The 25,394-nt window shown below is 47.7% G+C and overlaps 1 protein-coding gene across 1 annotated transcript in view; it reads left to right on the top strand.

Annotated features, from left to right (window-relative positions):
- Positions 1–25,394, top strand: part of LOC143926997 (serine/threonine-protein kinase Nek11-like) — a 351,940-nt gene that overhangs the window by 193,794 nt on the left and 132,752 nt on the right. The window contains exons 8-9 of the mRNA XM_077451004.1: positions 12,747–12,825; positions 17,954–18,039. Of these exons, the coding sequence (XP_077307130.1) occupies positions 12,747–12,825; positions 17,954–18,039 (165 nt within the window). The remainder of the gene's footprint in view (positions 1–12,746; positions 12,826–17,953; positions 18,040–25,394) is intronic.

Genomic DNA, 25,394 nt, shown 5'->3' on the forward strand with positions numbered 1-25,394 from the left:
TCACATTGACATAAACAATCTCCTCTCAGCTGGCGCCTCCACAGAGTTTTCATTACAACGGCCAACTCTTCCCATACCTAGGACCCAACTCCGAGGCCGACAGCCGCTAATATCTGGGTCACTAGTAATAGTTTGTCCTGTCACCCCTCCCCCCCTGGCAAAAAAGCTGCCAGCCAGACTTTCCTAATGAGGCCTTAGATTTGCGCCACTGAATGTGCATAATAATTACATCTTCCGGGATCCTTCCACTGAGCAGAGCAATTACCATTGCGCTTAATTGTATTACCAGACGCCCTAAAAAACACATCTCTGGGTGGGCAGGACTCTCGTTTTGCTGCAACTGGGTCTGGGCAGGGTGAGCTTCGCTGAGCAATGAGCACGACGAATCGCATTACAGAGGAGCGTCCGCCGAGATATATGTGCTGATCAAGCTGAGGTTATTCTTCTTTATAGGGCTCGGCTTTACCACCCATGTGCATCGCTGAGCCGGAGAATCCCAATTCCAACATACAGCGGGTACAGAAAAGAATCCCCCCCCCCCCCTTTAAAATACAGTGAAACCTCGGATTGAGAATAACTTGGTTTGAGAGCTTTTTCCAAGACAAGCAACATTTTTATTTTTTTTATAAACTTTGACTTGATATACGTATATATATAAGTAGCATCACAACCGAGTATTAAAGAGAAGAGAGGGCGCCTCTAAGTGTAGCAATATGGTTACATTTTATGAAGGTACAACATTTAGCAACATATTGCTACATTTAGAGGCGCCCTCTCTTCTCTTCTCTTTTCTAAGTGTAGCAATATGGTTACATTTAAAGTGGTTGTAAACACTTACAAACCACTTTGACCTACAGGTAAGCCTAGATTAAGGCTTACCTGTAGGTCCAAGAAATATCTCCCAAACCTACACGGTTTAGGAGATATTTTCCCGAAGGTGGGCACCGCTATCTACGGCGCATGGGCCGTAGACAGCGGCGCGCAGGCGCACTGAGCGGGGCATCGTCGATGATGGCAATGCCGCGAGTCTTGGCTCCCATGCGCATGCGCGGGAGTGACGTCATCGCTGCTCCGGGGAATCACAGCGCCGGAGCAGCGAGACCCACGGAGACCCACCGAGAAGGTGGACGCTCGGAACTACAGGGGACAGCGGTGACTTCGCTGGCTCCTGTGTCAGGTAAGTGACACATAATGGACTACTATGCGATGCGATGCGATGCGATGCTATGTGATGCGATGCTATGTGATGCGATGCTATGTGATGCGATGCGATGCGATGCATAGTAGTCCATTATGCTTTGACTTTACAGGGAATGAAAGAGGAAGTAAACTCATTAGGGTTTACTTCCTCTTTAATGAAGGTTCAACATTTAGCAAAACATTGCTACACTTAGAGGCGCCCTCTCTTCTCTTTTATACTCTGGAGCTCCTGCTGGATTTTGCTTCTAATCCCCCTGTGGAGGATTCCATTTGTGGACGGACATTTTATGGTCACACAACCAATCACATCGCTAGAATCTTTTTATATGGACTATAAACGGAAGGATCTATTCACCACTTCAGCCCCCCGGAACCATTTTGCTGGCCAAAGACCAGAGCACTTTTTGCGTTTCGGCACGGCGTGACTTTAACTGACAATTGCGCGGTCGTGCGACGTGGCTCCCAAACAAAACTGACGTCCTTTTTTTCCCCACAAATAGAGCTTTCTTTTGGTGGTATTTGATCACCTCTGCCGTTTTTTTTTTTTTGCGCTATAAACAAAAAAAGAGCGCCAATTTTGAAAAAAACGCATTATTTTTTACATTTTGTTATAATAAATATCCCCCAAAAATATATAAAAAAACATTTTTTTCCCTCAGTTTAGGCCGATACGTGTTCTTCTACATATTTTTGGTAAAAAAAAAAAAGAAAATCGCAATAAGCGTTTATTGATTGGCTTGCGCAAAAGTTATAGCGTTTTATGGCATTTTTATTAATATTTTTTTTTTACTAGTAATGGCGGCGATCAGCGATTTTTATCGTGAGTGCGACATTATGGCGGACACGTCAGACATTTTTGACACATTTTTGGGACCACAAATGCAGCAATCATTGCTATACAAATGCACTGATTCCTGTGTAAATGACACTGGCAGTGAAGGGGGTTAACCACTAGGGGGCAGTGTAATGGTTAAATGTGTCCTGGGGCGTGTTTCTAACCATGGGGGGGGCGTGGCTACGCGTGACTCGTCTCTGATCTCTGCTCCCGATCACAGGGAGCTATGATCAGTGACACTGTCACTAGGCAGAACGGGGAGATGCTTGTTTACATTAGCATCTCCCTGTTCTTCCTCCCCGTGAGACGATTGCGGGTATCCCCGTGGCGATCAAGCCCACGGGACCTGCGACTCACAGAGGTCCCGGGCCGGCGCGCACGCGATGGCACGGCGGCAAATTTAAAGAGATGTACAGGTACGCCTATTTGCCCAGCCGCAACATTCTGCCGACGTATATCGGCGTGCGCCGGTCGGGAACCGGTTAATAAATGGTTGTGGAACGAATCATTTGACTTTCCATTATTTCTTATGGGGAAACTCGCTTTGATATACAAGTGTTTTGGATTACAAGCGAATTCTGCTCGCGATCCAAGGTTTTACTGTAATCGCGTTTTGTTGCTTTGCAGCCTGAAATGAGGACAGGCACAGTTTTTGTTTTATCCGGCTGTATTTGCTCAGTGTAACTTATAACATCCAAGTGAAAGATATAACATCAACGTGTCAGAAAAAAAACAGAATCACTGATCGCCCTGCGCCCAGAGCCCGCCCACTTGTGCGACATTAGCAAATGAATATTCGCTAATGTCCTCCTGCTTCTCCTCCCGGCCAATCAGAAAATCTTAGGACTCCTGGCCAATCCGGTCTCAGGAACCACTTCCTGTTTGGCCGGGAGGAGAAGCAATGGCCCCCCCCGGCTCTTCCCTCGGCAAGCTGGAGAGAGGAGCAGCAACAGTCGATTCGAGGAGCCCTACACCCTATCCAGAACCACCTCGGCATCAGAAGGTACAGCCACGGATCGCTGTCTTTAATGACACCCCAGTCTTAGTCCGGAGGGTTCAATATTGAGTTGGCCATTTGCAGCTATAACAGCTTCACCTCTTCTGGGAAGGTCGTCCACAAGGTTTAGGAGGGTGTCTATGGGAATGTTTGACCATTCTTCCAGAAGAGCATTTGTGAGGTCAGGCACTGATGTTGGACGAGAAGACCTGGCTTTCAGTCTCCGCTCTAATTCATCCCAAAGGTGTTCTATGGGGGTTGAGGTCAGGACTCTGTGCAGGCCAGTCAAGTTCCTCCCCCCCAAACACGTTCATCCCTGTCTTTATGGACCTTGCTTTGTGTACTGGTCCAAACCATTTGGTGGAGAGGGGATTATGGTGTGGGGGTTGTTTTTAAAGGGTTGGGCTTGGCCCCTTAGTTCCAGTGAAGTACATAAAGGAGAAAAAACCCCAATAAAACTGCACTTTATAAGTGAAAACACAAGTAACGGATATTATTACAATATTTTATTATTTTATTATATATATATATAGTTCCAGTGAAGGGAACTCTTAAGGCGTCAGCATACCAAGACATTTTGGACAATTTCATGATCCCAACTTTGTGGGAACAATTTGGGGGACGGCCCCTTCCTGTTCTAACATGACTGCCCACCAGTGCACAAAGCAAGGTCCATAAAGACATGGAGGATGAGTGAGTTTGGGGTGGAGGAACTTGACTGGCCTGCACAGAGTCCTGACCTCCACCTGATAGAACACCTGTGGGATGAATTAGAGCGGAGACTGCGAGCCAGACCTTCTCATCCAACATCAGTGCCTGACCTCACAAATGCTCTTCTGGAAGAATGGTGAAACCTTCCCATAGACACCCTCCTAAACCTTGTGGACGGCCTTCCCAGAAGAGGTGAAGCTGTTATAGGTGCAAAGGGCCAACTCAATATTGAACCCTCCGGAGTAAGACTGGGGGGTCATTAAAGTTCATGTAAAGGCACGTGTCCCAATACATTTGGTAATATAGTGTATTTTTATATATATATTTTTAATTAAATGTATAATACCTGTATAAATTGTTGGGGTTTTTACTACCTGCCTTGAGTTTATCTATATAGAGAAGTAGAACATTACCTGTATCTGTGGCCAGATTTAGAAAGTCGCCGGTCTTTGCGTGTCACGCCCGCGCGGTCGGTTGCGCCGGTCTTTGCGTGTCACGCCCGCGCGGTCGGTTGCGCCGGTCTTTGCGTGTCACGCCCGCGCGGTCGGTTGCGCCGGTCTTTGCGTGTCACGCCCGCGCGGTCGGTTGCGCCGGTCTTTGCGTGTCACGCCCGCGCGGTCGGTTGCGCCGGTCTCTGCCTTTGTTTGGCAGCACAAAGAGTTCCAGCCGAGTTGAGAGACGTGCCAGTCGCCGAGGTGGTGACTCCCCTGACACACAATTAGAAGCACATAATGCCGGAGTCTCAGCAGCCGCCATAAAGTGGTCAGATTGCCCCGGGGGGGGCATTGGAAGGACCGGCTCCAGAAGAAAGGAAACGATTTCACAGATAGTCAGTAGATCTCTCCCTTTAGAACTGATTTACAATAAACGTCTTTTCACCATGGAGTGTCGGTGTGTAAAGTTTTCTCTAACAGAGAACTTCAAATTTAGCACAAAGTTCTGTAATAGATAGCGGGCAACTTCATATGAATGGCGATGGGGGGACGGGGCAACTTCATATGAATGGCGATGGGGGGACGGAGCAACTTCATATGAATGGCGATGGGAGGACGGAGCAACTTCATATGAATGGCGATGGGAGGACGGGGCAACTTCATATGAATGGCGATGGGGGGACGGGGCAACTTCATATGAATGGCGATGGGGGGACGGAGCAACTTCATATGAATGGCGATGGGAGGACAGGGCAACTTCATATGAATGGCGATGGGGGGACGGGGCAACTTCATATGAATGGCGATGGGGGGACGGGGCAACTTCATATGAATGGCGATGGGGGGACGGAGCAACTTCATATGAATGGCGATGGGAGGACGGAGCAACTTCATATGAATGGCGATGGGAGGACGGGGCAACTTCATATGAATGGCGATGGGAGGACAGGGCAACTTCATATGAATGGCGATGGGGGGACAGGGCAACTTCATATGAATGGCGATGGGAGGACAGGGCAACTTCATATGAATGGCGATGGGGGGACGGGGCAACTTCATATGAATGGCGATGGGGGGACGGGGCAACTTCATATGAATGGCCATGGGAGGATGGGGCAACTTCATATGAATGGCGATGGGGGGACGGGGCAACTTCATATGAGTGGCCATGGGATGACGAGGCAACTTTATATGAATGGCGATGGGAGAACAAGGCAACTTCATATGAATGGTCATGGGGGGACGGGGCAACTTCATATGAATGGCCATGGGAGGACGGGGTAACTTCATATGAATGGCCATGGTGGGACGGGGCAACTTCATATGAGTGGCCATGGGGAGGATGGGACAACTTCATATGAATGGCCATGGGGAGGATGTGGCCATGGGGAGGATGTGGCAACTTCATATGAATGGCCATGGGGGGATGGGGCAACTTCATATGAATGGTCATGGGGGGACGGGGCAACTTCATATGAATGGTCATGGGGGGACGGGGCAACTTCATATGAATGGCCATGGGAGGATGGGGCAACTTCATATGAATGGCCATGGGGAGGATGGGGCAACTTCATATGAATGGCCATGGGGAGGATGGGGCAACTTCATATGAACGGCCATGGGGAGGATGGGGCAACTTCATATGAACGGCCATGGGGGGGATGGGGCAACTTCATATGAATGGCCATGGGGAGGATGGGGCAACTTCATATGAATGGCCATGGGAGTTCCAATAAGAAACGCAGATATTTGAATCCATCACAATTTTACTCCTCGGAGTGCGGAGGATGTTTTTCCAGTCATAAGAAAAGCAGAGAGGGTTTAGCCGGAGGTGTAACTAGAACCTTCAGGGCCCTGGTGCAAGGAACCATGAAGGGCTTCCCCTTCCCACTGACCCAGGGGGCCCTTTACTCACATTGCGGTCCCACAGTGGGCCCCTCTTCCTGCCAACTTGGGGTCCCCCCACAGTGGCGGAACACCAGGGCCTGGTTGCAACCCTGGTAGTTCCGCCACTGGTGTTTTATTTATAATTTTTTTTTTTACCATCCTATTTATTTATTTATTTACAATTTTATTTTTTATTATTTTAAGATTTTTTTTTTTTAGGACCCCCATTGACGGGGCTTTTGGTGAGATATCAGGGGCCCATACAGACCTATGATGTTTCACCCTTGAAACAGAAAAAGGAGATTGAGGAGAATTGAATCTCCATCTCTGCAGCCTCAGCTGCACAAAGTGAATGAACAGGAAGCGCTCTTTACAGAGCTTCCCCTTCACAAACCGAAGCATAGTAAACACAGCTATGCCTCTGATTGGTACCGATCACTGTCTCTATTCATTAAGATAAGGAAGGGGCTGGTAAATTACATATTTACCGGCTCTTTCCCAGCTCTCCATCCTGACGCTATCCCCTGCAGCAGCCGGCAGGAGGGGAAACCCGGGAGGGGGGCCAGGGGAGCACACAGGGGCACAGGGCAGCAGGACAAGGGTAGGGAGGTGGTGGGAGTGGCATGTAGAGCAACTGATGCCCTCCATTTTCTTCCTGGAGCCGCTAAATGTCTGCAGGGGGGAGAGGAGGAGAAGCAGGCATTCAGCCGCTGCATGGAGGGACCGGTTCCTCCTATCCAGGTGTACAGGGTGGGTGCACAAGCCTCCTGCAGCATGGGGCCAGGTCACGATTGTGACCCCCTGCAACCCCTGTATGTACGCCCCTGGGTTTAGCTAACATTCTAATAACTAGGTATAAATATAGGGAGAAGCAAGAAACAAGTAACGATTGTTCTGCAATATCACCATATTAAATAACGGTGATTGAGTTAGCAAAAGACAAAAAGTCACTGGGCAGGGCTGACACCACTCAGTCCATAAAAATCCTTTGTATGATAGATAGATAGATAGATAGATAGATAGATAGATAGATAGATAGATAGATAGATAGATAGATAGATAGATATCTAGATATAGATATATAGCTATATATTTTTTTTTATCTACATAATTTTTACCTTCTTTGTATGCAATTAATACTATAAAATAATACTAATACTATAAAAGTCTCAATTCTTATGTTATAAGAAAAAATAAACCTTTATACATACTTATGCCAAGATCCATCTATATCGTGGGTTTTACCTGTAGATGAAACAAGAACTGAGACATTGGGGTGGAAGCACAGATAAATCACACTTGTTTAATAATAAAAAATAAATAGAAGAAACGTAGTCAAAACATAGCCAGAGTTCAGGAATCGGAACGGATAGTCAGACAAGCCAAACGCCAGGGAGCCGGAGATAAGCGTAGTAAAACAGCAAGCAGGATCTGGAGCCAAAAGTGATGTCAGCCAAGCAAGTCTTTTAACAGGAATGCAGGAGATAGTCTCTGTGATGTTGACCACGGCGAAGGCGGAGATCCTCTGGGCTGGACGGCTTAAGTAGGCAGGACTGATGAGCAGGATATCATCAACAGATGAGTAACTGTGCAGAGATGGGAACTGGCATTTAGCCGACAGCTGAGCGGCCAGCTCAGAGAAGGAAGGACTGAGCCCAGCCTTGACAAACATGAACAAACACATCTGTCCTTATTTTAAACCTGTCCCTACCCAATGCACTGCTTTCCTTTGCCTTCTAAGGTTCTTTGCGGTAAAAGCAAGGAAGCATAATAACCTCTGTAGTATATGATTTCTTTACTAAACTAAAATTCTGCACATAGAATTGTAGGAAAAACTATTCACGGGATACAAATTATGCATAAAATATACACTTCCCAAACTATCTATCCTTCCTAGCAAATTAGCTCAGACAATGTATGCAAAAGGTATTCAATAAACAGCTACTTGGTTCTTCCTGGTGAAGAAGTTTTCTTCCAGGAGCCAGGATCTATACAGACTCCTTCTTGGAGTCCTGCCAAAAAAAACAAAAAAAAAAATCAGTACTGCTCCTTTGTCTTGAGCACACAGTTGTGTTTCAAGTCCTTTTCCCATCCCCACTACTTACTGCCAACATAATTTCCTGTCCTGAGCTTCACAAACCAGTCCAACAAGTTAATTAACCTATGAATAGGGGAATCCTAGCTTCTAAAAACAATGCATGGTAACTCAAGTGTACTATTGCATATACAATGGAAAAGTTGGAAAAAAGGATCACCCCTTGTGTCAGTATTTGATTATTTTAAAAGGGGGGGGGGGTTCTTTTCTATACCCATTGTATGTATGCTATAAAAATCACTAAAATTGCCATAGCAACACTTGCACATACAGCTTTTTTTTTTAAGGAAAACAGAGAGATACTGTCATAGGCTAGGTTGAAATAGCATTATCTATATCATTTATTTCTTCCCTAATGGAAAAATACAAATTATTGAAAGAAAATATTCCGTATAAAAGAGGTAATTCTAGCAGAAGGATGTTGTGCAAAAGTGACTCACAATGCTCGGATAGTCGCACATCTGCTCTATATATCTGTGAAAAATAAAAGTCCTTGTTAAATAAATTCCATGAACCTCGATCGATATCAATATCTCTCGAGTTGTATAATTGCATTCCTGCACTGCTATGTGACAAGTGCGCTTTTAAAATGGCTTTATGGGCTTTTCAAACTTGGCTAATGCAGGAATGTCCTGATATCACATCTTCGCACACTTTGATAATTGGCTGCGAAGCGGCATGGCCCAGCTGTCACCGCCGAGGGTTAATTGGGTAACGAGATCTCAAGAAGCTGAACTTTGATATTCTAACAAAGTTACTCTGTGACACCACCGAGGAAAAAAAAATAAAAATCAGTCACCGCGGACAACATAAGCGCCGGCCTTTATCTGTCACTTGGTCACCCAGTGGGCTCAGATCAAAATGCCAGCCGGCAATATAAAAAAAACATGAAAAGCATCGGAGAAAGTCAGTTTATCTTTGGCATATTAAGGATTTGTTTTATAGTGAGCCTGTCACTCTTTGGCCTGATAGACGTTCGCAGAGACAACATTTCTAGAGGCTGCAAACTTAATTTTCACCATTAAAGCCGAGTTCCACCCATTTTCTACACTCCCTCCCTATGGTACCCCCTGTGCAGGGCCGTTTTTTAAGGCAGGGCAAATGGGGCAGCTGCCCTGGGCCCTGTGATTGTTGTGGCGCCCAAAGCAGCTGCCTCATAATTGCCAACTATCCCAGTTTAAATTTCCTTGTTTCTTGCTGTGTCCCGATATCTCAGTGTGAAGTGCTGCTACTAATGTTGCCCAGCTCAGCCCTATTGTTGTGTTCAGATGACTCACCTGCAGACCCTGCGTTTACATGTAAATAACCGGCATTCATATGTAAATAGCTACATCCGGCAGCATTGATATGTAAATAAAGGCAGCATCCATATGTATAGCATAACACCTGGAGTGAGGAGATGTGCTCTAACCTCTAGCAACGAATCAGTGTGCTGTAATGTGTGCTGTAACCTCTAGCAACCAGTCAGTGAGTAGTAATGATACAATGTAACCTCTGGCAACCAATTGCAATAATTGCCTGATCTGATTCAGTAAACTGATTTTGAGTCTAGCTGCTATTTATTGTATGTCTCAGAGCAGGTGAAAAACAAAATTGCATGAGGGGGCCCAAGAAAAGTTTTGCCCCGGGTCCAATTAAAATTAAAGACAGCCCTGCCCCTGTGAGCATCCTTTTCGCAATGGAAATTATTTTTTTTATTTTTTTTAAAGGAAACACCTTTAATTACCTTCTTTCTCCTGCGCTTCTGGCAGCATCCGCCTAGGCGATTTCCATCACTAGGCGATTCGCAAGGGCGCCTGCGATAGCGGCGTCGTGTATCCCAGGAGTCCTTGCGAATCGCCTAGTGACGAGATCTCGCGATGATTGACGGGAACGTCTGTCGGCACCGCTATGGCAACTCAGGAGATAGGAGCTCCGCGCGGTGACAAATCAAATTGTTATTATCCAAAAAGGTACTTTTTTTTTTTTTTTCTTTAACTAAATTTGTCACATTTTTTTTTCACCTTTTATTGTCAACTGTATTCTCGTGCAAACAAAAAAAGTGAACCTGTGCTTTGCCAATCAAAGGAAGCCAACCCGGTACGTCCAAGGTATGAGGGAGCATGGGGCATGATCTACTTTTACCCATGTGACCGAGCTGGAGCTTGGTGATTGGCCACTTAGTCACTCAGTGCTGTCACTTGGAGCATTGGTGTGTGCAGCCTATTGCATTATGGTTTGCACCCCAGAACTAGGGTCGCCACCTTTTCTTCAAGTCAAACCCGAACACTTTCGCGGAGCACGCCAATTTTTTTTTTTATAGTATAAACTTCATATATATTTTGCCTTTAAATAACATTTCTAATCATATGAAGTTAATAACAAGAGTCCCCCCCCCCCTTTACATCAGAGTCCACAGAGTTCCCCTTTTTCATCTGAACTCGCAGAGTTTCACTGTAAGGGGGGTCTCTGCAGACTCTGCTGTAAGGGAGAACTCGGAGGCCTCTAACATAAGGGATGCTCTGGGAACCCTGATTTAAGGGGGAACACTGAGAACTCTGATGTACGGAGAGGACTCTAATATAAGGGGGAACACTGTGGCTTCTAGTGTAAAGGGGAACTGTGATATAAGGGGTGCTCTGAGAACCCTGATTTACCTTAGTGTGGTCACTCAGAGGCAGGAGAGAGAAGGGGGGAGACTTCAGTGACAGACAGGGACGGATGGTGAGCTCACTCACCCCTTGGAAGTCAGAACCTCTTATCCAGATGTATCCAAGGCTGCTGAATTGAAATTTTCCAGCCCCAACTTTCCTTTTCTGAGGCACAGCGCCGGGGATTGGAGTGTGGGCAGACACAGAGGGGTAGGAGTAGGAGGATGAGGTGCTGATCGAGCCCTCTCTCCTCTCCCGTCTGTGTGTGTGTGTGTGTTTGGGGGTGGATTGTTAGTGCTGGCTTTGGGCAGTGTGAAAGAGTGTAACAGACACTCTCAGCCTAGACAACTGCAGTCAGCAACCCTGCTGGGAAGCCATAGTCCAGTCAAAATAATGTGTCCGGGTTTCAGACACCAGATGTTAGGAGGACCGATGGGGACACCAGATGTAAGGAGGACTGATGGGGACACCAGATGTAAGGAGGACTGATGGGGACACCAGATGTAAGGAGGACTGATGGGGACACCAGATGTAAGGAGGACCGATGGGGACACCAGATGTAAGGAGGACTGATGGGGACACCAGATGTAAGAAGGACCGATGGGGACACCAGATTTTAGGAGGACCGATGGGAACACCAGATGTTAGGAGGATCGATGGGGACACCAGATGGAGGAATGATGGGGACACCAGATGTAAGGAGGACCGATGGGGACACAAGATGTTAGGAGGACCGATGGGGACACCAGATATAAGGAGGACCGATGGGGACACCAGATGTAAGGAGGACCGATGGGGACACCAGATGTTAGAAGGACCGATGGGAACACCAGATGTAAGGAGGACTGTTGGGGACACCGAATGTAAGGAGGACCGATGGGGACACCAGATGTTAGGACCGATGGGGACACCAGATGTTAGGAGAACCGATGGGGAGACCAGATGTAAGGAGGACCGATGGGGACACCAGATGTAAGGAGGACCGATGGGGACACCAGATGTTAGGAGGACCGATGGGGACACCAGATGTAAGGAGGACTGATGGGGACACCAGATGTAAGGAGGGGCTCCGCTGATAGAGACACAGATGTAAGGAGGGGCTCCGCTGCTTGGGACACCAGATGTTAGGAGGACTGATGGGGACACCAGATGTTAGGAGGACTGATGGGGACACCAGATGTTAGGAGGACTGATGGGGAGACCAGATGTAAGGAGGACCGATGGGGACACCAGATGCTAGGAGGACCGATGGGGACACCAGATGTAAGGAGGACTGATGGGGCACCTGATGTAAGGAGGGACTCTGCTGGGGGCACCTGATGGCATCTGGTGGCAGGCAACCTGGCTAGTGACACGCTCAGGGCTCCCACTGATTCTGCATTATGGTGAGTTGATATTTGGAGTATCTTTATCTGCTGATTGTCAAACTCTGGAAAACACACATTGCTATTGTGGTGTAGGATCTGGGGCTGCTGTCCCTCCATCCCTCTCCCTCCCCCCTCCCCTTTCCCTCTCCATCCCCAATTCATCTCAAACTCTAGTCACACCCCTTTGAGCCATGCCCACTATTTTGCATAAACCACGCCTACTTTTCGCTTTGCGTGCCACATTTTCAACTCTTTCTATGCCGCACCTACAAATGCATGCCCCCCCCCCTAATTATAATACAACCCCGCCTACAGCCAAAAAAGTGTCCCGGAACTTTTTTTTACAATGTTGGCTACTATGCCCTGGCCTGGTCATGGCTTTAGCTGCTGTGTTGCCTGTCCTTCGGGTCACTTTTCAGCCAATTTGCAGATCAAAATTCAATACATATTTGCCATTTATTTTAAAAACTATTTCTGCTGCATATTTTTTTTTTTTTTGAGTCCACATGCTTGTATGACGAAATATTCATAATGAGAGAATGTGGCTTTTCCATTGCTTCATTGATCACAATCTTGTATTCTACTTGCAGGATGCTATCCAAAGACCCGGAGCTACGACCAAGTGCCAAAGACATCCTAAACTTTCCTTATGTCGCTGACAGAGCAAAGGTACAGAAGAACAGTCTGATTGTCGGGTCTTAAAACCAGAATTTGAGGAAATATTAGTGAGCCTACTATAGCATACCTCCTAAAGAGCCCCTGGTGAACCTGGTCCGATTATCCCCTAAAGCCCCCCACACACTATCAGATTTTCTGCTGATTTTTGTCTTCAGATTTACCAAAACCATATAATATGAGGTCAAACCTTTAGGAGTTTCAATTTGTGTGAAATCAGGCCGACCCTTCTACTACATGGTTTTGGTAAATCTGAAGACAAAAATCAGCAGAAAATCTGATAGTGTGTATGGGGGCTTTAGAGCCCACACAGCCAGGCACACCAAATTTTCTGCACTCTGCCTTTGGCTCCAAAGAACGGTCGAGGGCAGGGGGTCTCCAAACATTCTAAACGAAGGGCCAGTTTAATGTCCTTCAGACTGTAGGAGGGCTGGACTATGGCCAGTGAAAGTGGAAATTTTCCTGGCATCAGTGGGAGTAAGTATTGCCACAATTGGTATTAGGAGGAGGAATAGTGCCCAGTCCTTGGTATCACAGGGATTAGTACCCCCCATTCTTGGTGTCAGTGGGAGGAATGATGCCCCATTCTTGGTGTCAGATGGTAGAATAGTGTCTTGTATCAGTGGGAGGAATATTGCCCCAAGGGCCGGAAAAAGGCAAGCAGAGGGCCACATCCGACCCTCGGGCCCCGTTTTGGAGACCACTGGTCTAGGGGTTTCTATTTTCTTTTTATATGGGCCGATGAACTTGGATAGGGGTAGGAAGCATGGGATACCCTGATAAACTGAAAATCTATACAACTTGAGGACTCAATTCCTGGCTGCCCGGCACAAATCTGCTGATCTCAATTCTGCTGGTGACCCGCACTTCAGAACCGGGGGTCATCTACTCACATAGCCACAGGATCATTGGTTGCCTCCTGCTGATATCCACCAGGCTCTTCCTAGTGAGGGAGATGTAGACTCACACCAACATAGGACAGCTGGACTCTTTCCCACCAACTTCCTCCTGATACTCTCCAGTGAGCTTCTCCAGACTAGACTTGATCCCTGAACAGGGATTGGCAAATAGGCCCCCCAGCTAAGCCTAGCTGAGACCTCTGTGTCTTTCCCGCAACTTCCTCTAGGATCCTGCACCAGGGGGCAGAGCCGCCACACAGGGGTCTTCTCCTGCAGGGCTGAACCCAGGAACACTGACTGCCCTCATTGCTCAGGTCTCAGACTATTTATGAGCTTTCTCACCACCTACTGGGCACACCTCCCCAGGGATTGGCTAGAGTCCCATAAATATTCAAGCTTCATGATCTATCCTTACTTCCACTATGATTCTAGAAGAAAGGGGGAATCTTCTAGAAGACAGGGGGAGTAACAGGACCTGTGATACACTGAGCAGCCCTTGATAGTCAACCTCTGCTCCACTGATTACCGGTGAGCCAAACTGAATTTTCCGAGCAGCCTACATGGAGACATGGATGGAGACATGAATGGATGGAGGCATGGATGGATGGCGACATGGATGGATGGAGGCATAGATGGATGGAGACATGGATGGATGGATGGAGACATGGATGGATGGAGACATGGATGGATGGAGGCATAGATGGATGGAGACATGGATGGATGGCGACATGGATGGATGGAGACATGGATGGATGGAGGCATGGATGGAGGCATGGATGGATGGAGGCATGGATGGAGACATGGATGGATGGTGACATGGATGGCGACATGGATGGTGACATGGATGGATGGAGACATGGATGGCAACATGGATGGAGACATGGATGGATGGATGGATGGATGGAGACATGGATGGGTGGAGACATGGATGGATGGAGATATGGATGGATGGAGACATGGATGGATGGAGACATGGATGGATGGAGACATGGATGGATGGAGATATGGATGGATGGAGACATGGATGGATGGATGGAGACATGGATGGATGGATGGAGACATGGATGGATGGAGACATGGATGGATGGAGACATGGATGGATGGAGATATGGATGGATGGAGACATGGATGGATGGATGGAGACATGGATGGATGGATGGATGGAGACATGGATGGATGGAGACATTGATGGATGGAGACATGGATGGATGGATGGAGACATGGATGGATGGATGGAGACATGGATGGATGGATGGATGGAGACATGGATGGATGGAGACATTGATGGATGGAGACATGGATGGATGGATGGAGACATGGATGGATGGATGGAGACATTGATGGATGGAGACATGGATGGATGGATGGAGACATTGATGGATGGAGACATGGATGGATGGATGGAGACATGGATGGATGGATGGAGACATGGATGGATGGATGGAGACATGGATGCACGTGCCATCTTTTGCTTTCAATATTGAAAATGAGTTGAATAGTTTGGTTTGGGTTGGGATGTTCAGTGTAGTTCCACTGTAAAGACACAAAACAGTCAATTCATCTTTGTCTGGTAATTGCTGATCATTTCTTCATTCTGGAATAACCTGTAACCCTTGCTGGGATTATTTGTGGGATAACCTCTGCTCTTTGATCCGCTGGCGGTTGTGGAAAGAGTTAAAAACCCGCCATTGTTCCCATTCTGTCTCCAAACCACAAATCATCTGCAATTAAGAGCGAGTTCCTCCTCTGTGAGAGCTGTGAGGATATTTTGCTCTCGGATTTAATTGCTGCTGGCATTCTTCTCCCATCTGTCAAGTTGTGAACTGATGGGAAGAAAGAGCGAGATGAAGGTGTGCAAGGAAGTTTTCAGAGGGAGCTTTCCAGGCTTGGCAGGGGGTAGAGGCTTCACACATCCAAGGAGCTTCTCTACCTTCTACAGTTCAAAGATCCATCACTAAGAGAAGAGAACTTTGTGAGCGAGGAGCTCAGCGAGAGTTTAAATGAAACCTTCCGGGGAAAATGAAAAGAAAAATACTAAACTAACAGGAGGACTCGGCGTCTCCCAGACCGAGCTCTTCTCTAGTGCCCGCTACCCCAGTGCCAACCTGGAATATCGCCATCTGGTCTCTAAACGTTTTTTAAAGTATCTTAGTTTGTCGCCATTCCGCGAGCATGCGCAATTCTAAAGACTGACATGTTAAAGATCTATTTACTCGGCATTACATCACCTTTTATTTTTTACCCCCCCAAAAAAATGTGTTATATATTGTTTTTTTTGCATAAAAATTCATTAAAGTGTGTTTTTTCCCCCCCCAAAAAAATGCATTTGAAAGACCGCTGCGCAGATACCATATTATAGCATTGACACCCTCCCCCGCCCCCCAAAGGGGCCGTTGATTCTCACTGGTTTTTCCCCCGAAAAGTACAGAGGCCACCAGTCACCCAAGCAACAGTCCAGTCACTCCAGTTCCAAAAAAAAAAAAACAGTCTAGGGGGTTGGATACGCCAAAATGATTACTAGTCAGCAATATGAGGACAATCTTCGCTTTGAATAATCTTGGGTGTTGGGCAGTCTACTGCCTCCCAGCTGGGGACCCCGAGGCAAGTCTCTGAGCAGTCTGAGGCCTCTCAGCTGAAGACCATGAGGCAAGTCTCTGAACACTCTAAGGCCTCCTAGTTGAAGACCATGGGGCAAGTCTCTGAGCAGTCTAAGACCTCTCAGCTGGGGACCATGAGGCAAGTCTCTGAACACTCTAAGGCCTTCCAGCTGAAGACCATGAGGCAAGTCTCTGAGCAGTCTAAGGCCTCCCAGTTGAAAACCATGAGGCAAGTCTCTGAACAGTCTGAGGCCTCCCAGTTGAAAACCATGAGGCAAGTCTCTGAACACTCTAAGGCCTTCCAGCTGAAGACCATGAGGCAAGTCTCTGAGCAGTCTAAGGCCTCCCAGTTGAAAACCATGAGGCAAGTCTCTGAACAGTCTAAGGCCTTCCAGCTGAAGACCATGAGGCAAGTCTCTGAACAGTCTAAGGCCTTCCAGCTGAAGACCATGAGGCAAGTCTCTGAACACTCTAAGGCCTTCCAGCTGAAGACCATGAGGCAAGTCTCTGAACAGTCTAAGGCCTCCCAGTTGAAGACCATGAGGCAAGTCTCTGAGCAGTCTAAGGCCTCCCAGTTGAAAACCATGAGGCAAGTCTCTGAACAGTCTAAGGCCTCCCAGTTGAAAACCATGAGGCAAGTCTCTGAACAGTCTGAGGCCTCCCAGTTGAAAACCATGAGGCAAGTCTCTGAACAGTCTAAGGCCTCCCAGTTGAAAACCATGAGGCAAGTCTCTGAACAGTCTAAGGCCTCCCAGCTGGGGACCATGAGGCAAGTCTCTGAGCAGTCTAAAGCCTCCCAGTTGAAGACCATGGGGCAAGACTCTGAGCAGTCTAAGGCCTCCCAGCTGAAGACCATGAGGCAAGTCTCTGAACAGTCTGAGGCCTCCCAGCTGAAGGCCATGAGGCAAATCTCTGAACAGTCTAAAGTCACCCAGGAGAAGGCCATGAGGCAAGTCTCTGAGCAGTCTAAAGCCACCCAGGAGAAGGCCATGAGGCGAGTCTCTGAACAGTCTAAAGCCACCCAGGAGAAGGCCATGAGGCAAGTCTCTGAGCAGTCTAAGGCCTCCCAGTTGAAGACCATGAGGCAAGTCTCTGAACAGTCTGAGGCCTCCCAGCTGAAGGCCATGAGGCAAGTCTCTGAACAGTCTAAAGCCACCCAGGAGAAGGCCATGAGGCAAGTCTCTGAGCAGTCTAAAGCCACCCAGGAGAAGGCCATGAGGCAAGTCTCTGAGCAGTCTAAAGCCACCCAGCAGAAGGCCATGGGGCAAGTCTCTGAGCAGTCTAAGGCCTCCCAGTTGAAGACCATGAGGCAAGTCTTTGCCATCTGGTTATCTTTTGCCTATGCACAGCTGCTGGTACCCAGTATCCAGAACACTACACCGTCAAAGGGATCAGTATATGGTCTTTATGCACACGTCCTCGAGACAGCAACCACCTTCCAGATTCCTCCAGATATGGTCCAGTGAGTGAGGTGGTCCTTCTCCAGACCAGATCCCTTGTGGTGAGGTTCTGCTGTTAGCTTCTATGAAGATCCATCCAGGCTTTCAGCCCGGACACCACTAATTACTGTTATATTACATTCTGCAGGCTTCTGATGTACTAAGTACTGTGTCTGTGTCTTTGCAGGTTCTGGAAGAATGGTTGCACGGGGTGCTGAGTGAGGACAGGCGGGTCTCCGTGGATGATGACGTCACCCGAATCGCAGCTGCCATGTATGTACAATGATAATACTGTTATATATACCACTGTAACTCTTATTAAATGTATACTATTAATACACAATATATACTATTAACGCACTTTGGCCATTGACAAGCAAATATACAAAAAAGAAAGGCCAAGGGAAGGGGCGCTCATCATTTTGAAGAGTGAGGGACACCTAAGTGGTTTGGTAACCGGTCATGGGGTACGTGATTTCACTCTTCCGGGTCTATAGCCCACGCGCCGGCGCAACCAGCTCCTGCTGTGATTGGATACAGTGGGAGCCAATCAGCGCATCTGGCGGACCTGATCATCTTGCCGATCATTCAGGCAGATTGCCGTTCTGCTAGTAGGGGAGACAGAGATCCTGTGTTTCTTTCTAAGCAGGAACACGGACCTCTGTCTTCTTACAGCCAAAGCACCTCCCCCACACAGTTAGCAAGCACTCCCTAGGGGCACATTTAACCCCTTGATGCTAACCCCTTTCCCTGCCAGTGCCATTAGTACAGTGACAGTGCATTTATTTTAGCACTGATCACTGTATTGGTGTCACTGGTCCCCAAAAAGTGTAATTTAGTGTGCGATTTGTCCACCGTTATGTCTCAATCTCAATAAAAATCGCCGATCACCACCATTACTAGTAAAAAAAAAAGAATGGAAAAAAATGACATAAATCTATCCCGTAGACGCTATAATTTTTGCGTAAACCAATCAATATACGCTTGTTGGGATTTTTTTACCAAAAGTATGTAGCAGAATACATATCGGCCTAAACTGATGAAAACATTTGATTTTTTTTTATTTTTTATTTTGGGGTGTTTTTTAGCTAAAAGTTAAAAAAATATATATTTTTTTTCAAAATTCCTCCCAATTTCTCTGCAGGTTGTGGTTTTGCACAGGCTGCCCACCCACAGAGAGGTGAACCCCAGCTTAGACGCTTGGGGGAGAGCGGTTGTCGTTTGGTTGTGTGTTCATCTAGAGCAGGGATATGCAATTAGCGGACCTCCAGCTGTTGCAAAACTACAAGTCCCATCATGGCTCTGCCTCTGGGTGTCATGCTTGTGGCTGGCAGAGTCTTGCTGTGCCTCATGGGAGTTGTAGTTCTGCAACAGCTGGAGGTCCGCTGATTAGGGTTGCCACCTTTTCTTCAAGTCAAACCCGAACACTTTAGTGGCGCACGCTAATTTAGTATAAACTATAGATATATTTTGCTATTAAATAACATTTATAATGATATGAAGTTAATAACAAGAGTCCCCCTTTACATCAGAGTTTACAGAGTTCCTCTTTTACATCTCAACTCGCAGAGTTCACATTCACTGTAAGGGGGGACTCTGCAGACTCTGATGTAAGGGAGATCTCTGGGGCCTCTGATTTAAAGAGGAAGTAAACCCTGATGGGTTTACTTCCTCTTTCATTCCCTGCAAAGGCAAAGCATAATGGACTACTATGCATCGCATCACATAGCATCGCATAGTATAGTAGCCCATTATGTGTCACTTACCTGACACAGGAGCCAGCGATGTCACCGCTCTCCCCTGTAGTCCGGAGCATCCATCTTCTCGGTGGGTCTTCGCTGCTCTGCTGTTGTCATTCGGCGAATCGGGGAGCCGTTACGAGCCGACACGTGCGGCATCTTCGTCATTGACGATGCCGCGCTCAGTGTGCCTGCGCGCCGCTGTCTACGGCGCATGCGCCATAGACAGCGGTGCCTGTTTTCGGGCAAATATCTCCTAAACCATATAGGTTTAGGAGATATTTCTTGGACCTAGAGGTAAGCCTTAATCTAGACTTACCTGTAGGTCAAAGTGTGTTGTAAGGGTTTACAACCACTTTAAGGGGGGACACTGAGAACTCTGATGCACGGTAAGGACTCTGATGTAAGGGGGGGGGGCACTGTGGCTTCTGGTGTAAAGGGGAACTGTGATGTAAGGGATGCTCTAAGAACCCTTATTTTCCTTAGAGAGGCAGGAGAGAGAAGGAGGGAGACTTCAGTCACAGATAGGGATGGATGGTGAGCTCACTCACCCTTTGGCAGTCAGCACCTCTCATCCAGATGTACCTGAGGCTGCTGACTTCACATTTCTGGCCCCCTATTTCCTTTTCTGAGGCACAGCACCAGGGATTGGAGTGTGGGCAGACACAGAGGGGTAGGGGTGGGGGAAGAGGTGCAGATTGAGCCCTCTCTCCTCTCCTGTCTGTGTGTTTTTTTTTTTTTTTGGGGGGGGGGGAATTGTTAGTGCCGTCTTTGGGCAGCGTGAAAGAGAGTGTTACAGACACTCTCAGCTTAGACAACTGCAGCCAGCAACCCTGCTGGGAGGCCATAGTAGGGTTTAAATAATGTGCCCGGGTCTCAGACAGTCTGAAACCCGCACGCATGATTCCAAACCCGAACTGTCTGGGTGAATCCTGGACAGGTGGCAACCCTACCGCTGATTGCATATCCCTGGTCTAGAGGTAAACTGTAGATCAGTGATTCTCAACCAGGGTTCCGTGGATCCCTAGGGTTCCTCCAGAGGTTGTAGGGGTTCCTTCAGCATTGGGCCATTTCTGCTTCTCTGATAAGTTCCCACCGACACCATTGATCTTTTTAGCTATTTGTAAGGAGGTAATTCTTCCCAATGACCACAAGTGTAAGGACCATTCTTCCCAATGACCACAAGTGTAAGGACCATTCTTCCCAATGACCACAAGTGTAAGGACCATTCTTTTCAATGACCACAAGTGTAAGGACCATTCTTCCCACTGACCACAAGTGTGAGGACCATTCTTCCCACTGACCACAAGTGTAAGGACCATTCTTCCCACTGACCACAAGTGTAAGGACCATTCTTCCCACTGACCACAAGTGTAAGGACCATTCTTCCCAATGACCAAAACACATTTCAGCGGACAGTCCGCTCGTGTGTGGGCTTCAGCTGACTTTTTCAGCGTGCAGTCTGGCGGACTAAGTATTTCGGAATTTCCGTAATATTGTCCGTCCAACTTTGGTTTCAGCGGACAGTCCGCTCGTGAGTAGGCTAGTTGGACGGACTAAGTATGGCGCATGCTCAGAAAGGATTTACATGGCGGAAGGTTGCATTGCAGTGTATTGGATGTCCTATTTCTAGTCCCGTCGTACGTGCTGTACACGTCATCGTGCAAGCTTTCAACGGACTGTCTGTTCATCGTGTGTGGTCAAGTCCGTTCATTCAAAAGTAGGACGGACTGTCCGTCGGATTGTCTGACGGACTTAGTTGGCCAGACAGTCCGCCCGTGTGTACGCGGCTTAAGGACCATTCTTCCCAATGACCACAAGTGTAAGGACCATTCTTCCCATTGACCACAAGTATAAGGACCATTCTTCCCAATGACCACAAGTGTAAGGACCATTCTTCCCAATGACCACAAGTGTAAGGACCATTCTTCCCATTGACCACAAGTATAAGGACCATTCTTCCCAATGACCACAAGTGTGAGGACCATTCTTCCCAATGACCACAAGTGTGAGGACCATTCTTCCCAATGACCACAAGTGTAAGGACCATTCTTCCCAATGACCACAAGTGTAAGGACCATTCTTCCCAATGACCACAAGTGTAAGGACCATTCTTCCCAATGACCACAAGTGTGAGGACCATTCTTCCCAATGACCACAAGTGTAAGGACCATTCTTCCCAATGACCACAAGTGGAAGGACCATTCTTCCCAATGACCACAAGTGTGAGGACCATTCTTCCCAATGACCACAAGTGTAAGGACCATTCTTCCCAATGACCACAAGTGTGAGGACCATTCTTCCCAATGACCACAAGTGTAAGGACCATTCTTCCCAATGACCACAAGTGTAAGGACCATTCTTCCCAATGACCACAAGTGTGAGGACCATTCTTCCCATTGACCACAAGTATAAGGACCATTCTTCCCAATGACCACAAGTGTGAGGACCATTCTTCCCAATGACCACAAGTGTAAGGACCATTCTTCCCAATGACCACAAGTGTGAGGACCATTCTTCCCATTGACCACAAGTATAAGGACCATTCTTCCCAATGACCACAAGTGTGAGGACCATTCTTCCCACTGACCACCACACTAATGTCATGAGTTGTAGATTTCTAATTTTTAGCAGAGGCTTCCCCCGAGACCGGAGAACTATTTCAAGGGTTCCTCTGTGTTGAAAAGGTTGAGAACGGCTGCTGTAGATGGTTCATTTCCTGAAAATTCCGTGTTTGGGGCGTGACGCATCTTCAGATAAAAGAATAAGTAAATAACGCGCCTGCGCTGTATAAATATGAGGAGAAAAGCGTACCGGGCTATCGCCCAACGCCAGTCATTGTGCGCTAATGGAAGACAAGGGAGCCAACCTATGCGACGGCTGGGAAGGGGTTAAACCAAATGGCTGGCGGCTGATGATTTATTGATGCTGCGGGTTTGAAGTGGAGTCGGAAAGCTGAGCCGAGTCTCTGCTGAATGGTCTCGGGGCCCTTTGGGGAGCACATGGAAATCAATTAGCAGCACAGGAGGAGATGGGGCTTGTCCATTTACTATCGACGTCCCACTTCTGCTCCATTCAGGGCCTGCCACTCTCTTCCTGCGGGAAACACAGCGAGAAGCGCGCACGCACGCTAAAAAAAAAAAAGGACAGACTTGACACGGGTTGACGAGTGGCGGAATTCACCGAGGTCGAGTGACCTTGTCATTCACAAGTACGGTGACCTCTTCTGGCGCAGACGGCTCTGCATCACATTACGCTTATGGCGGGAGTTCTCAACCGCGGTCCTCAAGGACCCTTTACCACTCGCAGGCGACAAAAGTTCGGCTTCACCTATAGGAGACGGTCCAAAATGTTCTCAGCTTCTGACCTTAAAGGGCAACTCTAATTTTTATGAAAAAAATAAAAATAAAAATAATGTAGCGTATACAATTGCTACACAAGTCATTCTGTAATGGAATGTTATTAGAAATGACCTTGACCCGTGTAGAAGAGAAATCCCCCCCAACCCTAAACACTCTACTCACCCCCAAGCACTTCACATTACCTATCCCCCCACACAGAAAATTGCCACAGCAGCCTTTTATTAACAATTTAAACCTAAATTAGCATAAAGAAGAACCCATTCCTTGAGACAGAATCAGATCCGTCACTAAACCTTTGAGGCACCCCCAAAAACAATGGCGGCCGGTCGATAATGGGTGCAGGGCCCAGTTTGCATGCCGGTATGGGACTACTGCCTTTCTATGAGGTCTGTTTTTTGTTTTTTTTTCAAGCACATGATTTTAGCCTGAGGCTCTAATTGGCTGGAAAAGGGTCGTGCTTTTTATCTTTTCAAAAAGTGTTTCCTGGTGCTAAATCTTAAATTTGCTACATCTGTAAATGCTGGTGGGTGCTGGCTCTGCTATTCACTGGTTGTTAAGGATGCTGGCAGGTGCTGGCTCTGCTATTCACTGGTTGCTAAGGATGCTGGGGTGTGCTGGCTCTGCTACCCACTGGTTGTTAAGGATGCTGGCAAGTGCTGGCTCTGCTATTCACTGGATGTTAAGGACATTGGCGAGTGCTGGCTCTGCTATTGCCTGGTTGCTAAGGACGCTGGTGGGTGCTGGCCTTGCTATTCCCTGGATCCTAAGGACGCTGGTGGGTGCTGCCTCTGCTATTCCCTGGTTGCTAAGGACGCTGGCGTGTGCTGGCTCTGCTATTCACTGATTGTTAAGGATGCTGGCAGGTGCTGGCTCTGCTATTCACTGGTTGCTAAGGATGCTGGCGGGTGCTGGCTCTGCTATTCCCTGGTTGCTAAGGATACTGACGGGTGCTGGCTCTGCTATTCACTGGTTGTTAAGGATGCTGACGGGTGCTGGCTCTGCTATTCACTGGTTGATAAGGATGCTGGCGTGTGCTGGCTCTGCTATTCACTGGTTGCTAAGGATTCTGGCATGTGCTGGCTCTGCTACCCACTGGTTGTTAAGGATGCTGGCGGGTGCTGGCTCTGCTATTCCCTGGTTGCTAAGGATACTGACGGGTGCTGGCTCTGCTATTCACTGGTTGTTAAGGATGCTGGCGTGTGCTGGCTCTGCTGCTCACTGGTTGTTAAGGATGCTGTCGGGTGCTGGCTCTGCTATTCCCTGGTTGCTAAGGATACTGATGGGTGCTGGCTCTGCTATTCACTGGTTGTTAAGGATGCTGACGGGTGCTGGCTCTGCTATTCACTGGTTGTTAAGGATGCTGGCGTGTGCTGGCTCTGCTACTCACTGGTTGTTAAGGATGCTGGCGTGTGCTGGCTCTGCTGCTCACTGGTTGTTAAGGATGCTGGCAGGTGCTGGCTCTGCTATTCCCTGGTTGCTAAGGATACTGACGGGTGCTGGCTCTGCTATTCACTGGTTGTTAAGGATGCTGGCGTCTGCTGGCTCTGCTACTCACTGGTTGTTAAGGATGCTGGTGGGTGCTGGCTCTGCTATTCCCTGGTTGCTAAGGATACTGACGGGTGCTCTCTCTGCTATTCACTGGTTGTTAAGGATGCTGATGGGTGCTGGCTCTGCTATTCACTGGTTGTTAAGGATGCTGGCGTGTGCTGGCTCTGCTACTCACTGGTTGTTAAGGATGCTGGCGTGTGCTGGCTCTGCTATTCACTGGTTGCTAAGGATGCTGGCATGTGCTGGCTCTGCTACTCACTGGTTGTTAAGGATGCTGGCGGGTGCTGGCTTTGCTATTCACTGGTTGTTAAGGACACTGGTGGGTGCTGGCTCTGCTATTCGCTGCTATTCACCCACCGGCTTTCTTAACAACCAACTTATTTTTTTTTAATTGTCATGTGACCTCCAAAAATGCACAGTGCAGCGATGTGAAAAGTCACATAGGATTTAAAGGGGAAGAATTTTAATGCGCTTTTGTTGTGCTGGAAAGGTTCTTTCTAGAGCAGTAAAAGCGCACCGGTGTAAAAGGGCCCTAAGTCCTTGTCCACATGGGGCTTTCCTATGGGAAAAGGAGATAGCAGCAAAATGTATTAGGAATAGATTTACTAAGGGTGTTTTTTTTTTTCTTCTTTTCTAGATATGGTCTTTGTATCTGTGTTTCATTTATCATCATAAACAAAGCACGTGGTCCGCAGTGCGTGATCGGTCACTGTGGGATGTTCCACGCTGCATTTGCCTTTTGCTGTTTGTTGCTAATATGTAATCCGCAGGATCACGAGAGCCCTGAGACATTCTACTCCAAGGAGCCACGTAGCCATACAACGTGTCCTCATTAATGGCCTCTTCCCAAGAATCTCCACCCCACGCTGTATTATTACTTACAACAGCTGTGTCTGGTGCTGCTCATTAACCTCGGCGCCCCAGGGCACCAAATATGGATCTGCAACCCAGATATCCCATTCTCTTAGAGTCACCTTGT

The sequence above is a fragment of the Lithobates pipiens genome, unplaced genomic scaffold (genome assembly GCF_037356315.1).
Source record: "Lithobates pipiens isolate NorthernLeopardFrog02 unplaced genomic scaffold, aLitPip1_a1.2 Scaffold_10, whole genome shotgun sequence".
NCBI lineage: Eukaryota > Metazoa > Chordata > Amphibia > Anura > Ranidae > Lithobates > Lithobates pipiens.